Source organism: Tasmannia lanceolata, unplaced genomic scaffold (genome assembly GCF_043159265.1).
Source record: "Tasmannia lanceolata isolate RefF3 unplaced genomic scaffold, GAP_Taslan_0.1 ptg000037l, whole genome shotgun sequence".
In the NCBI taxonomy this organism is placed as follows: domain Eukaryota; kingdom Viridiplantae; phylum Streptophyta; class Magnoliopsida; order Canellales; family Winteraceae; genus Tasmannia; species Tasmannia lanceolata.
The window spans coordinates 8,004,875-8,021,411 of NW_027518714.1; the positions used below are offsets into that span (position 1 = coordinate 8,004,875).

At 39.7% G+C, this 16,537-nt stretch overlaps 2 protein-coding genes across 2 annotated transcripts; one reads left to right on the forward strand and one right to left on the reverse strand.

Annotated features, from left to right (window-relative positions):
- Window positions 1-181: 181 nt before the first annotated feature.
- LOC143860933 (dihydroneopterin aldolase 2-like) lies at window positions 182-15,819 on the reverse strand. Its single transcript, XM_077371793.1, has 3 exons — window positions 15,630-15,819; window positions 4,739-4,943; window positions 182-640 (listed from the first exon to the last, which is right to left on the reverse strand). Exons 2-3 carry the CDS (start codon window positions 4,933-4,935, stop codon window positions 415-417), a joined length of 423 nt encoding a protein of 140 aa, XP_077227908.1. The 5' UTR covers window positions 4,936-4,943; window positions 15,630-15,819; the 3' UTR covers window positions 182-414.
- LOC143860361 (zinc finger BED domain-containing protein RICESLEEPER 2-like) lies at window positions 8,167-9,252 on the forward strand. Its single transcript, XM_077370948.1, has 2 exons — window positions 8,167-8,193; window positions 8,314-9,252. Exons 1-2 carry the CDS (start codon window positions 8,167-8,169, stop codon window positions 9,250-9,252), a joined length of 966 nt encoding a protein of 321 aa, XP_077227063.1.
- Window positions 15,820-16,537: the final 718 nt, after the last annotated feature.

Consider the following 16,537-nt stretch of genomic DNA (forward strand, 5'->3'; position numbering starts at 1 on the left):
TATTAGTTTATTTCCAGCCCCAACGAGCCGTTTGCAGGACAGGTTCTTACTTGTTGGACCATAGGATATCCAGAAGCGAGGCCTAACAGATGGACAAATGGGCGGTTCAAATCAATCAAAGGTGGCCCACTATGCCGTCGTGAGCTCACCACACCTTAACCCTACCAAGGCTTTCATCAAGTGACATAATGTTTGGACTCTCATAGTAAAACTTTGTTATTACTGATCCTTATTACAGTTTGATGAAGGATCCCCTGGTTACTGAAGGTGAGGACTGCTTCTCCCAAAGATAACCAGAAACAATATTCTTCCAACATGAAATATAAAAAAAGGGACCGACCAATATAGAGTTTAATTATAGGCCGGCCAAAGTTACAAATAAATAGATAGAAATCTCAATATCATTTTCCTTTGCTAAACCATAAAACTTCCCCCAACAGAGCTGGTTTTATCTTTACTGTATCTGAGTATCTCCACTCCCAAATAATCAAGAGGGCCATTAACGGCAACATGAGGTTTCCCAACCTTCACACGGACTGCCGATATCTGAGGAAACTTTGTTAATGTAGTGTTTGCAATGAGGTGGGCCACTGACTCCAGAAGATTCTGGGATGGTCCTTCAACAATTTCCTTCACTATGCTGCAATTTCACAAAAGGAAAAAAAAAAACTTGAGAATATAAACATGTACAGAATGGTTAGATACCCAGGCAACTTATAAAAAATCCCATTTTCATGGATAATATTTTTTTTTTTAAAAGGAAATGTTTTCTCCTGGAAAAGCATTTCCACAGATAATAAGCTACCCAAATGCTAGCAAATTCATTTTCCAGGGAATCTTGTTCCAATAAATGTCATGTTTGGCGACCATGAAATATTGGTTTTCTAAGTGTTTGAGAAGGCTAGGGAGAGAGTTGAGATGGCATGAATGACGATATGGTGCGTAGAAACTGAAAAATAGGGAAAACAAAAACTCTATTATGACCCAAAAACACCAGGGATAAAATAAATCTCATGCCAAACAGCCCCATTGAGTTGTACGGGCTAATTAAAGACTTCAAGATAAGAGGGATGTATACTGCTAATGCAAATAGGACTATATATCAGGTCCCACGATGGAACCATTTATCCGTAAAAATAGGGGAAAGTGCAAAATAAGACCGAGTTTGTACCAAACTACAAAAAAAAACCCTACTTTCTAAAAGGTCGCAAACCACTCAATAAACATTCAAGAAGACCAAAAGACATTGCCTGTAGAACCAAAGTTATGATGTCCCAAAAGTAAGAGGAACGTCGAAAATAGCACCAACTTGGTACCAAGCTACCAAAGATGCCATACTTATACCAACGATGCCATACTTATCAGAATGCTATCAAACCATAAAAATTCAAGGGAACTGTAAAATAAAACTGACTTTGTACCAAACTGCAAAAAAGCCCACTTCTCGAAATATAGCAAACTACTCAGACAACATTCAAGAAGACCAAAACACACTGCCTGCAGAACCAAAACTGTTTTGATGTTCCTTGGCTCTCAATCAACTGGGAGTTTGGTCAACAGAACTCCAAAGTCCACCTGGAACAGGTGTAAAGCTTGGGGGCTGTTTGGATACATGGATTTCCCCATCCTGAGATTTCTACAACCTGGAAACACGTCGATCTCCTACTGTCTTGCTCGACGGAAAGAAGGGTGAGAAATCAGAAAACGACAGCTCTTCTTCCATCCAAAATTTTGAGGAAATCCAAGATTCTAAAATCCGCTTATCCAAACGGCCCCTTGATGTAGAGGAACAAAGTAAATGATGAATTTGGTCCATGGGCATGACACAATATAGAGATCACCGGCATATGAATTGCTTGAAAATATTCTAATGGTTTTTTTTTTTTTTTTTTTTGAGATATATTCTAACGGCTGAACACGAAATGATGTAGTGACGGCGTGGGAAATTTTACGGATTTTTTAACGGTGAAGATTTATTCATAAAAAAAGGAACAAATGCCCCTCGACCAAGATGGTCAAGAACAATACCCAATGAAAAATAGAGAAAGAAAACCACAATAGACCCTCAGGGGGGGAAGGTGATAAAACATCTCTAAGGCCAATCTATCAACCCAAAAGCAAGTGAGGCGATCCACCTCATTATGGGCTGAGTGGGAAACATGCTGAAAAGTTGTATCCCTCAACCATATCCATGACCTGAACAGCATCAACGAATCTCCAGAGATAATTGACGTCATCTCAAGCCCAACAGATGACATTGAGTCACCCTTAACGAAGAGCAGGTCAAGAAGGCGCACATCTACAAGGTGAATCCCACTTAATTAAAAGCGCAACCTCAGCAAAGTTAGAGTCCTACTTCTCCAACCAGCCCCCCAAAAGCACATCTGATCACGTTGTCCTCACCAAGAATGAGACCCTCAATACCCACTGGACCCAGATTTCAAAGACTATATCCATCGAAATTCAGCTTAAGGAAACCGAGTTCAGTGTGTTCGGGTATGCAGGTAGACCATCTAATAGACAGGTGGCTCGGCCCTGAACAGACTCGACCTAATTTCCTCCGAGTAATGATGAAGAGAAGACTCAGAAATAACACTAAAAGTTGGGAGAATTGCCGCCCATCTAACAATACCAGAAAATATCTGCTCATAAATGTTGTGGGCCCTTCTAGAAGACCCCTTGGAAAGCCTCCTATTTCTTTCTTTCCAAATAACCCACAACCAAAGGATTCTACCTTTGGTAGGCCAGCGAGGGAACGATCATTCCTCAAAAAGGTCGGTAATACGGCCAGTGAGGATAATGCGGACATCGGCCCTGTCTAATGATGTGGACCCCATCCTGAACGAGGCTGAAAAGAGAAGAAGAAAATTACAGCTTTGCCAAGTCCAGAAAGCTTAAGGAACAATCCATGAAGGCTTCCATGGGTAAAAGGGTAAATAATGTCTAATGACATGGTTGTAAATGGAGGGTGTAGAAAGGGTATGCAGGGAGTAAGGGGATGACAGAGGTCATTGTAATTGATAAGGTAGGGACCAAGTACGCATGGCAATCAGCCATGTGGAAGCTAGCCGAGACCATGACACTTGTCACTAGCATAAGAGTCAAGCTCTTGCTAAGTGGTAAGTGGAGGCCAGACACTTGTCATGGGCTAAAGCCTTATTTTCTAATCATTTGTCAAGTATCTAGTGGGGATCAGACCAAAAGGTCACTTGTCAAAACCTCACGACTCCATGCTTCATGGAGTGACAAGTGTCCATTAAGGGAACTACTTGCAAGAAGCTTCTAGGCCCCTTCCTCTTCCTATAAGGGGTGAGGGGGCAATAAGCAAGGGAGTTTTGGTGATGGATTTTTTGAGACAGAGTAGCAGGGAATTTTAGTTTTCTCCTTACATTTTGCTAGGAAAATAGAGGGGAAATAGTTGTGAGGAGAAGGGAGAGCTCCCGGAAGGTGTAAGGGCTCTACTCTCTTACTTGTCCTTCTACATTGAATTCAATAGAAGAAACTATTTTCCTTCCCTATCTTGTTACTTTTGTTTTCCATTTGAATTTCTTTCGTAAATCTAAGATCAGTACATAGATTTCTTTTTGTTAAATTCGTAGAAAATACTAGCAAAATTCCAACCAAGTCCTAGCAAACTTCTACCGAATTGCTAATACTTTAGAAATAAACTTCCCTCATATCTGGTCATTCATATGCTCTCATCCCTGATCCACATCAAAATTGGTATCAGTGCCAAATCGAAAGTGATTTTACTCCACTTGCAGGCTATGAATCCTCCGATCTTCCTACCAGTATGCACAATCATCATTGTGGCCTTGCAAGCACACATGGTGTGAATGCCCCACTCTCTCTTGCTAGGCGTGCAGTATGCACTCATCTAGAACAGGTTCTCTTGACCGACAAAGTACAAAAGTGAGGTCTTGCCATATGTTCCTTGAATCTTCCAACTTCAGAAATGTGGCATGCTTGAATGCCCATGCACCTCCGCGGAAGATACCATCAGCCATCCAGTTTCTGGTCTTAAGACTTTGAGAGCAGCAATCTCTGCAGCAAAACTGAGTTCTGATAACTTATTGATTTTTTAGGAATCGGTTAAGATGCAGAAAACTCTGATCTTTATAAAGCAGAACAAGCACGGACCAAGAATTTTCAACAACAATTACCTAAAGAAGCCCCATCACCCCTATTTGTAGGAAGGGGAAGGGGTCTAGAAGCTTCTTGCAAGTGGTCCCCTCAATGGACACTTGTCACTCCATGAATCATGGAGCCATGAGGTGGTGACAAGTGTTCTCTTCATTTGGACCCCACTAGACACTTCTCAAATGATTAGAGAATAAAGCCTTAGCCCATGACAAGTGTCAGATCCCCACTTGCCACTTAGCAAGAGCTTGACTCTTGTGCTAGTGACAAGTGTCATGGTCCCTACTAGCTTCCACATGGTTGATTGCCATGTATCCTAGGTGCCCACCTTATCAATTCACAATGAAGGTAAATTTGAGAGTGCATACACCTCAAGCTTCATTATTTATGTTTGGGATATCTACCTTAATGCCCTTGATAAATCAGCTTACCAAGGCTAGCAATGGCGAATGTGCAATGATACACATGGTAAAATAGAGAGGCGAAAAGGGGGAAAAACAAGGACCATAAGTCCTTAATCTCTACAATCATTCTCAACAAATACACTAATTTAGCATCTTATATTATAAGAGTACTTAAGATGAGTAACTATTCTCACCGATAGATATCAGTATAACTGACAGTGTCGGACAAACAATCAGTTTTACCAGCTTCACGGAGATCCATCCATGCATCCACATCTACCAAGAACTTCTGACCCAACTTCTTCTCTTCCGCCCGCACTCCATGAAACCCATGGAACATCAACCCCCTCAATATAAGCTTGTCTCCCTTCACCAACTCTTGGTCTTCCATCAACACGCCTGAACATAAATGGTTAATGTTTAGCTGTAAGACTAAATAAATCCATGTCTAATACTACCATACATTTTGTCTATGAATTATAACTATTTAACGTATCCTGTTATAGCGGATAAGATAGCAATTCATGGTCTCAGTTCCCTCAGAAATTACAGAAATTGAAAATTTCCCCTTTAGGCGAAATATTTTAACAAGCATGGTTCCAATATGAAATACAAATGCATTGAAATGATTTCTACAACTAACCATTAAAAAAAAATGATATTTACAACTATATTTGACCAAACATAGATTAAAATCTAGCCAAATATTTATATTTGTTTTGAGGCTGAAACTATTTTTTCCTTGGCAATATATGAAATGATTTACAAATTTTAGAGTAGGGAACCATATCACAAATACATCAGTCACCAATCTAACCTAAACTAATTCAGCTACTTAACTGTCTCCATATGTACACTATGGCCGTCCCATTTCATCTTCAACGAGAAAATTATCAACAGTTGAATCCAAGAAAGCATAGTTTCATCATGATTTTAGCTTTAGAGCCTATTCCACCCTATTACCTTCAGGTAAATGAGGGAATGAATTTTTAGGCCTTTTTTGAAAGGAAAGATATGTTAAAGTATAAAAGATAAATAACGCCTTTCTCCAAAAGCTTAAGCTTTTGGAGAAGTTGGTAAGTTAACATGGTATCAGAGCCAAAGGTCTTGACTTCAAACCTCCCGGATAGCAAAAATCCACATGCAATGGTCGGCCCAAAGTGGGACCACATGTGCCACGTGTTTACCAAGTGGGCCACACGTGCGGGGGAGTGTTAAAGTATAAAAGATAAATAACGCCTTTCTCCAAAAGCTTAAGCTTTAAGCTTTTGGAGAAGTTGGTAAGTTAACAAGATATATTGAAGAAAAAGGGAGAACAACAAAAGAACAAGCCGACTGAGAGGGTCGACAAAAGGAAAATAAAAATACAAGAAAGGAAAAAATGATACAAAAAGGCACATCATGGGGGGAGGAAGTCAAACAACTCAAGCTCCTGCCTCCCCACTTCTCCTCTAGCGAGACCGTCCGCATCAGAATTCGTCGACCTTCTGACATGCTGAAATACCACTTCTATTCCAAAAATTCGATCTCTAATCTCATTGATCCAACCGACGAATCTCCAAGGGAAAGATTTTCCATCCTTCAACCACCCTATCACATTCTGCAAATCCCCCTCCACTATCACCTTAGCCAGGTCAAAAGACTTAGCTATCGGATTCCCTGTAAAGCCGCTCTGATCTCCGCTTCATTAGAATCCGCCAAGCCTATAGGTCGGAAAAAGCCCAAATCACGGCTCTCATCTCATCTCGAAGAAGACCACCAATCCTTGAAGGACCGGGATTTCCGAGGCTAGATCCATCAAAGTTGATTTTTAGGAAACCCGGCGGTGGGGGACACCATTGAGGGCCACCCTTCTTAACACTCTCAACGCTGGAGCAGACCTCCATCCATCCATTCCAAAGTTCGTAAGCGGATACAAATCTAAACTTGGGAAGGGATCGAGCCCAGGAAATAATAAGAGCGATAGCCATGGTGGAAACATAATGGGGAATCCTAACCATTCCTTTAAAAATTCTTGTGTTTCTCTCCTTCCAAAGCGACCAAAACGTGGCCAACAACGAGAGCCTTGCCTTTCTTACGCCACGGGGAAAAATCCCACGAAATAATAAAATCCGCCAGCTTCTTAGGAAACACCCACTCTAAACCAAATCATTGCAGGATTCTACTCCACACTTTGTGAGCAAAGCTACAATGCAAAAGGAGGTGGTTCACCGATTCCCTGGCCTCCAAGCACATAGCACAATGATCCACTATCAACATGTTTCGATTCCTAAGATGATCAATGGTAAGGATCTTATTGAGGACTGTCGTCCAACCGAAAGCGTAAACCCTGGGAGGAGCAGGAATTAGGGTTGCAACTTGGGTCGGGTTTTACCCGGCCCGCATCAACCCGGCCCGAAAAAAGCGTGGGTCGAGTTCAAAGTGGCCGGGTAAGTAGTTGGGTCGGGTTTAACTTTTCAAAGCCCGAATGATTCTCGGGTCGGGCCAGTTTTAAAGGTGGAAAACCCGGCCCGACCCGAAAACCCGCATTTATTCCTTTTTTAATATTATAAGTTATAAATAATAACAACGCAAATTGATATGGGTAATTCAGTAATTCTCATCTCCCCAAAACACCAACAAAAAAAGGAGAAAGAGAAACCAATCGTAAGTTCGTAAATCATAACCCTATCCCTCTCCCTCTCCCTCTCCTCTCTCTCTCTCTCTCTCTCTCTCTCTCTCTCTCTCTCTCTCTCTCTCTCTCTCTCTCTCTCTCTCTCTCGGAGCAGACACGAGAAGGGGGTTTTCTAGTTTTTTTTTCAGTTTGGAGGAGAATCAAGGTTTCTTCATAGGTAAGAAGTTAAGAGGAGAAGTTAAGATTAGGGTTTCTTCAATTTGGCGGGGAAGTTAAGATTAGGGTTTCTTCAATTTTGTCACTATCCTTTATAGGTTTGTTGTGGGTTTAAGAATACATGCCCAGATGATGGCATTTGAGGTTTTAAAATTTGGTCCTAGCAAGCAACAATGCACTGTTCTTTAGATTTTGAGAACAGATTGCGAATCCAAAATTGCTTTTGAGAACTAGAATGCTTTGAAGGGGATTTTAGAAATTATTGTGTAAATATAATTGGTTTCTAGAAGGAGATTTTAGAAATTATTGCAGTGAGAATTTGTGTTAGAAGGGGGTCTTCAACCCTCTCTCTTCTCTGCAACATTGATTTGTAAAAAAATTCCAAAAACCCTCTCTATTGCTGGTTAATGTCAACATGATGGGGAACAGATTACCCGGTGAAATTTCATGTATAAATTGTAACTTGATGGGGTTAATTTCAACATGATAGGGTTAATTCCAAAAATCATCTCTTACGGTTCAGATTTTTTTTTTTTTTGGTCAAAAAAATGCCAAAACCCCTCTCTATCACCTGTTAATGTCAGCATGATGGGGTTCTGAACTTTGGATTACACATTGAAATTTCATGTATAAATGGTGACATGATGGGGTTATGTCAACATGATGGATGGGGTTATGTCCTTCATGTACTCATTTTTTCTTTAAATATCTGTTCTTTTTATGCAGGCCATAACTGTGTATCTCATTGTCTTTGTGTAGAGCATCCAGATGTTACATCAATTTTAAATAGAAATGGAGGATATCGACAATGATATTGATGTAAGATTTACTTTTTTGCTTATTATAGATATGTATCTATCTCATTCTCAATTATGTAGCGTCCACTTAATCGTTTAACCCTTTTGCTTGTTATCAAATAATTACTTTTGTATCATATAGGAATTAAATTCTTCTGAGAATGCTGTTAATACTATTAGCACTGCTGGAGGTTCCACAACGAATACATCTAAGAAAAGGGCGTCTTCGGTCACATCTTATGTGTGGAAACATGTTACAAAGGACAGAACAAGTGTAGGAATGACTCTGAAGGCTATGTGTAATTATTGTAAAAAATCCTTAGCATGCCCAACCAGTAGTGGCACCAGTAGTCTTATAAGGCATCTGAAAAATACATGTATACCGTACTCGACAAGAGATAAGAGGCAAAAATTATTGGCTTTTAATCCAACTAGAGAGGGTGATGATGGTGAGGAAGGGGCAGGTCTTACTCCTTGGGTGTTTAACCAAAACCGAGCTCGAAGAGAATTGACAATCATGTTAGTCATGCTTGAACTGCCATTTAATACTGTTGATAAGGTTGCTTTTCGAAATTTTATGAGGATAGTTCAACCTCAGCACAATATTGTGTCACGCACAACTGTGAGGAAAGAAGTATTGAATATCTATGGAGATGAGAAGTCTAAATTGAAAAGATTGATAAGTACATGTCAGAGGGTTTCTTTACCTGCGGATATGTGGACATCAAATCAAACTTTTAGTTATTTATGTCTTACTGGACATTTTATTGATGATAGTTGGAAGTTGCATAAAAAAATTCTTAATTTTTGTATGGTTCTAACTCCACATAGTAGAGAAGTTATGGCCGATGTAGTTGAAATGTGTTTGATTGAATGGAGCATTTGTAAATTAACTACAATTACATTGGGTAATGCTTCGAGTAACAATGTACTTGTGAGAACACTTGCTCTAATCCTTTCTAGAAAAGGAATGTTACTACAAGAAGTTCGGTTTTTCCATATGCGTTGTGCAGCACATGTGATCAATCTCATAGTACAAAATGGGTTAAATGAGATAAAAGAATCAGTCATTGTCATTTGAGGTAGTGTCAAGTATGATAGAGGTTCACAAGCTAGAAAGCAACAATCTGAAGATGTGTGTACGAGCTGGAACTTCACATTTCTTATGTTAGAGTCCGCCAGACAATTTGAGAGTGCCTTCACCCGCTTAAAGGCACGAGATTCCAACTTTGCAAGAGAAGCTCCTACTATCGATGATTGGAAGAAGGCTAAAGTTATTTGCACTTTTCTGAAAGTTTTTTGTGATACAACAAAACTTTTCTTTGGCTATAAATGTACCACTTCCAATCTTTATTTTCATTAAGTTTTTGAAATTCAAGTACGCTTGCGTGATATGGCAAATCATGATGATGTATCTATTAATTTAATGGCTAAGAAGATGCAAATTAAGTTTGATAAGTATTGGAAGGAATGCAATGTGATGTTTGCTATTGTAGTGGTTTTGGATCCCAGGTATAAGATTGAATATCTTAGCTTTATGTATGATGAAATTTTTTCCAAGGATGAAGCTAAAGCACAAGTTTCATGTATTAAGCGGGAGAAATTTGCAATTTATGATGAGTATGTATCCACTTACAGTTCAAGGCAAAAGCGTGTTGTACACTCAATGGAAAAAGAGCCAGAAGTGGATAGTGGAACTTGTAGTGGTGAGAGAAGGATTTCTAATATGCAAAAAAAAAAAAAAAAAAAAAAAAATTCAAGATGAATGCAACGAAAAATAATGTAGGGTCGTCATCGGAGTTGGAACAATACCTTGAAGAAAAAAATCATCCCACTCATGACTTCGATATTTTGAGTTGGTGGAAAATTAATAGCTCAAAAAATCCTCTACTTTCTCATATGGCTCGTGATATCTTAGCCATTCATGTATCTACGGTTGCTTCAGAGTGAGCTTTTAGCACTGGAGATAGAGTTCTTGATAATTATCGAAGTTTATTGAGTCCTGGGGTTGTGCAAGCATTGGTTTGCACTCAAGATTGGCTACGAGATGATACATGTGAGGATACGAATGAAGAAGTTGAAGTCTACCAACATGAAAATGATATTGAAATCATTGAATCAGGTACTTTAACAACTCATTTGCTTTGATAAGTATGAATATATTTGAAAAATTCTTATGTATTTTGATTCCTTTTTTGAAGGCCTCGCTGAACCTCTACAAATTACGTAGCATGCAACAATCTTGCCATATCTATACCATATTTTGAGATGGGGTAAACTTCATTTGTGAATTTTTAATCATGTATGTTATTTTTAATCATGTTTCCAAAAAACACTCACATATTCTTTTTATACTTTTCTAAATAGTTGAGTGATCCTCTTTTCTTTCTGGTTGCAGAGTTGAATGATGTGTTAGGCGTCGTTATGTGTTCACCGCTCCGGAGCTTGATGACTAAGATTGAATGACACTTTTTGTAGAATGTCTCTTTTTGCATTTCAAACTCTCTTATATGTGTCACAGTTGCAGTTGTGATTTTGTTAGTTGTGATTATGTGTCACAGTTGAAGTTGTGATTATGTGTCACAGTTGCAATTGTGGTTATGTTAGATGAAATGCCACAAAGATGGACCATTCATTTTCTTTTGTGTTCTTTGAAGTACTCCTCTGATATATATAATTTATGGTGATGAGAGCTTCACATTTTGGTGCTTCCAAAGCTTACATACTTTTCTTGATTTAGGATCTCATGGTTACATCCAGGTTAAACAATCTTCACAAGTAAGAGCATAGGAATGGCGTGAACTGGTGATCAACTTTGAGCATAGGAATGGCGTTAACTTTGAAGTGTTGCGAAATGTAAGTGCTGTGCTATACTGCCAAGTCTGCTATGTACGTAATCTGTTACATCTTTCATCGGTTATATTGCTTATTAGTTATTAGTCTCCTTTGTGCTACTTGTTAGTTTCCTTTGGCATGATTCTTTTTTTGCAATTTAATTATATACATGTATCTGTATTGTATATAAATATGTATACTTCATAGAAACTGTTGGGGGGATTTGGTGGTCAGTGCGATAGGTTTTTGGGTGATAATTTGGGGACCTATTTCTAACTTTTTGTTTGCCTCTGCTCACTCATCTGCGATAATCTAGCACTTTGAATATTTGAAGATTCACCTACAGCTAGATAGTCAATCACCTTGTATAAATTGTTTGTTCGAATTTTATACATCAGATCATGATAGGGTGTGTCTCTTATATTTGTGCTGGTTGTGGCTATTTTTGCATGTGCCACACTCACGAGGTATTTGATTGATATGATTGAGATCATACTATTGCATTGAGCCATATCCAAACTGCCATATCTGCTTGTCGTACCTGTTCATTACTGACTTCTACAATTGTTAAGCTTGCTTGTGGTCCAGACTCTTTTGTGGGGTTTGTTGTAGGTTCTCCAGTTGCTAGTTGCTACCTTTGTGATATTTTCATAAAAAAATTATTGAATTGATGTCTTTGTACTTTGTAGGGCTGGGTTTAAGACTTTAAGTGAACTGTCGTCATCAAAAAGGCGATGATATTAAAAAACCCGACCCGGCTCGGCCTGAGAAACTACCTTGGGTAGGGCCAGGTTTAAGAATCCTCGGCTTTCCACAAAAAAAAACCCAACCCGAGATAGTTTCTCGGGTAGGGTAGGGTTTTAGAAAACCCAACCCGCCCAACCCAAGTTGCAACCCTAGCAGGAATGCTCCACACTTTAGCCGACTGCAGAGATCCTGTGCAAGGAGTGAGCTGACAATAGAACGATTTGATGGAGAAATCACCTGAAGTGCACCAAATCCAAACCCTTTTGTCTACCTCAGCACCACATATATACTGCACATCTAACATCCCCATAAGTCAAGCAATTCTGTCTAGCTCCCGATCAGAAAAATTTCTACGAAGATTGAAATTCCAAGAAATACCATTCTCCCTCATCGACATGTAATCTGATACCCAGGCCTCCTTATTAACTACTAGCACGAATAAATCAGGGAACAGATCTTTAAGAGAAGAGTCGCCACACCACTTGTCGGCCTAGAAACTAACCCCGGAGCCAAAGTAAACCCTGAATCGAATTCCGCTGTAAACTTGAACCTAACCTTAGAATGTCTCTCCACACAGACACTCCTCTTTTCCTGAAAATGTCATCAGACTCCCTCCAGGAAGAATTCCATACTTCTCCTATTACACTGACCCACATCTGTTGACTATCCTCCCCAAATCTCCAAAGCCATTTGCCAAGGAGAGATAAGTTTACCTCTTTTAATCTTCTAATCCCCAAGCCACTCGACTTTAGCGGTTTACAACCTTCCTTTCATTTCACAAGAGCCATTTATTGTTTAATGATACTTGAAGGGCATTTGAAAACTGATAACTGGTAAATCGGGATATTTGCTAAAACCGCTTTAATTAGGGTAACACCCCCCCCCCCCCCCTCTCTTCCAAAGGAAACCAAGTTATGCTTCGTAGTGTCTAGCCTTCTTTCCACTCTGTCAACGATAGGGTCCCACTGATTCTTTTTAAGTCTACCTACCCCAAGAGGAAGACCTAGATAAGAAGAAGGGAAAGAGTCAATACCACAACTCAAGAGGTACGCCAACCTTTCCAAATGGACCTGAGCCATGTGAATACCAAGGATCTTCGATTTAGAGAAATTGGATCTCTGACCGGTGATAGCCTCATAACATCTTAGAATCGCTTTCAGCTTCAACACTTTATCAAACGAGGGCACACTAAAAACTAAAGTGTCATCTGCGAATTGAAGATGGGAGACTAGAGCTCCATCCTCTCCCAGCTTACAACCTTAAATTAACCCCATCTCTTTGCCCTTGTCTAAGAGTCTACTCAACATCTCTGCAACCATAACAAAAAGAAAGGGGGACAACGGATCCCCTTGCCTCAACCCTCTAGATGACTTGAAAAATTCCTTCGGCGACCCATTCACAATAATGGAAAACCAAGCAGAGGATAAGCACATGTAAATCCAGCTCCCCCATCTCCGACCAAAACCCATTCTGGTCATAAGGTAGACCGAGCAATCCCATTCCACTCTATCATATGCCTTTTCCATGTCAAGTTTGCAAACCACTCCACCCTCACCACAATCCACCACTTAGTTGGCCACCAAAGCACAATCTGTAATCTGCCCCCCCCCCCCTCCCCAAAAAAAAAAAAAGATGATTGGTTTGGAGAGATCAAAACTGGAAGAACCTTCTTAAGTTTCTCAGCAAGAACCTTCGCTAACAACTTGTATAGACATCCCACAAGACTAATAGGCCAGAAATCCCTCATACAAGATGCCCCTTTAACCTTCGGAATAAGGTAATGACCGTAGCACCGGTGCTTCTATCTAGATGGAGCCCGTCATAAAACTCATAAAAGAATCGCATAATGTCTGTTTGAACATACTCCCAGCATTCTTGAAAGAAAGCAAGACAAAATCCATCTGGCCAGGCGCCTTATCCCTCCCCAAAGCAAAGAGAGACAATCTGATTTCCTCTTCAATGAAGTGTCTTTCCAGCCATTCCTGATCCCTCTCCCCAAGAGAAGAGAAATCAACACCTTCCGGTTGTGGGCGCAATTCGACATCCGAAGAATACAACTTCTCATAAAAATTGAATTTTTAGGCCTTAGAGATGAGGTGCTATCCAATTTTGTCAGCATTGCGTAAAAGTCTACGGAATATGTTTTTTTTTTTTTTTTTGAAAAATCCACAGAATATGTTGTATTAAAAAAAAAGACACATGGCAATCCAAAATACTAGGCCGAAGAGTTTAAAAAAAACATGATATTAATAAAAGAAAAGAGATATGACAATCCAAAAGCCTAGGCCGAAGAGTTTAAAGCACAAGTAGAGAAGAGTTTCAAAAACCTAACAGGATCCTTGGCTAGGTTTCAAGGAAATTTGAATAAAATCCTGTGATCAAGAGCTTGAGTTGCATAGACTGTTAGTGCATTTTTTTAACATGTAACTAAATTTTATTAAAGATACAGTAAAGAATAGACACCTAGCTAGGATTATTCTAGCTAAGATTACTAACACTTCAACCATCAATTGCATGGGAATATGCACCTGAAAAAAATGAAAAAAGACTAGCATCTTCCTAGTGTAACTTTGCAATGTTGAAAAATAAAAGCATAGGTTGGGACAGAGGAAATGGGTATCTGGTAGCAACTGCATTTCATATAAGTGGAAAAATTGCCATCCCAAGGGACTAGCTCAGATGGCTTGAGCATGACACAATCTCCACTGTACGTACTACAATGATCAGAGCCTATTATTTAATGGGCTTCACCTTGTTTGGACCACCAAGAAGTAACACTTGCTGTCTTTTCCTTTGTCTACTAAGATATTTCAGTTCACCAGGTTATCTCTTGTCTGCCCATGGGTTCAACAGCACTTTGAAAGATTGACCTATTCGAGAGTCTTTAGATCTATGCTTATTTTCAACTCCCCGAAGCATTTCGTCGCTTGCTACGCTCTGGGTGCATAGGTATCCACCGTAAGCCTTTCCTCGTTTGAACCTCGCCATGCCGTCATCCTCAGAGGGTGCTAAATGGATGGATCTTATCAACGTCCAAGAATGATAAATCATAGGTCGAACTACTGAGTCAGAAAAATCGGGTGCTATCATATACCTTTGTATCAGCTAAGGGCCCAAGCTGGAGATAAGTGGACTCAAACCTCTGACATTCACCATAGGGTAAACTACTGCCTATCAGGCTAAGGGCCCAAGCTGGAGATAAGTGGACTCAAACCTCTGACATTCGCCACAGGGTAAACTACTGCCTATCAGGCCTCCACGACTGATTCTAGCATAGAGGCCAACGATATAGAATAACCACCACAATAAGAATCCAAACTCATCATGGAAATTAACCAACTTCAACTCCCACAAATATAAGGACTCTCTTAAGTTGCAATGTGAGCCCTGAGGTCACACTTAACAACTTAAGTGATTAATTACAAAACAAAATAAAAGAAAGCAAGGACCTGAAGTCTGAAGAGCTAGAGAACAAATCCTATACATAAGAGTCAAATATTTTAAAACTATATTCTGTAACTAAAAAACAAGGAGTAAAAACATAAGAAGATTTAAAAACTCAACGAGCTAAAAGCCTAAGCATAGGGGAAGAATCTGAAAGGGGGAAAAAGAAAACTAGTATCATACTGAAGAGAGCGTTGGAGGGGTTTTATTAGAGCTTATCCTTTCTGGTTTTGTTGAAATAAAGCAAAATACATCCAAAAAAAAAAAAAAACAAAGCAAGAACTGAAGTATGAAGAATCAGAGAAGGAATTCTAAATGCAGGAGTAAAAAATTTAAAACAGTAAACAGAAAGATTTAAAACACAACAAACTAAAAGCCCACAATGATTTTTACCCCGTTAAAGGAAAAAAAGAAGAAGGAGAAAATGCATACCTCAACTCGATGGCTCAATTGCCGCACACTCTAGAATTTACAGTCGTCTTCGTCTTGCTCTTGAATGAAACCACGAATCCACGGAAGAGGATAGGGTTTAGTTTAGAACACGTAGAAAATTGAGAATTTTACGATCCACGATAAACAGTAATTTCCATTGAGACATGTCTGTAAGATCAAGGCCGTTGATCGTCTAGAACATGACCAACATGGCATTGAAACATATAAGACCTGGCAAACGGGTGGGCCGGGTTTCGTCAACCCGTACAGGTCCGGAGTGGTATGGGCCGGTCAAAAATGAAAAGGACTTTTACGGGTCACAATTTGGTGAACCCGGACGCACCCATACGGGCCAGGTGGACCTGTGGGTCGCCCTGTTTTTTTTGGCTGTTTTTATTACCACACTATAAGAGGATGATCCAAACCGTTCATGTGATGGGCCATAACGTAAATAGGTTGTGGCCAAAAAATCATTTCCATAGGATGATCCTAGCCCTCTGATCTATGGAGGAATTGCATATTATTATTTATGGAAACCTCGATAGATCTGAGTGCTAGGATCATCATATGGAAACGATTTTTGGGGCACAACCTATTAACATTGTGTTCCATCACATTGACGGTTTAGATCATCTAATGATGTGGTCTGTACAGTACTTTCTGAAAACTACGGGATTATAAGGGCTTACACCATATAAAATCTCGATCATTTGGGTTTTTACGGACACCCGCGGGTCCACCCGGCCTGGCCAGTTTTGATGAGACCTGGATCAAATTTCAACTGGACACTAATTTAGTGATCAAGACCCGAAAATTACAAGCGGGCCCGGTGCACCCACGGGTCCAGGTCACTTTTTGCCAGGTCTCCAAAAAAGAAATGGATTAGATTTTCTTGGAAGAAACATAAA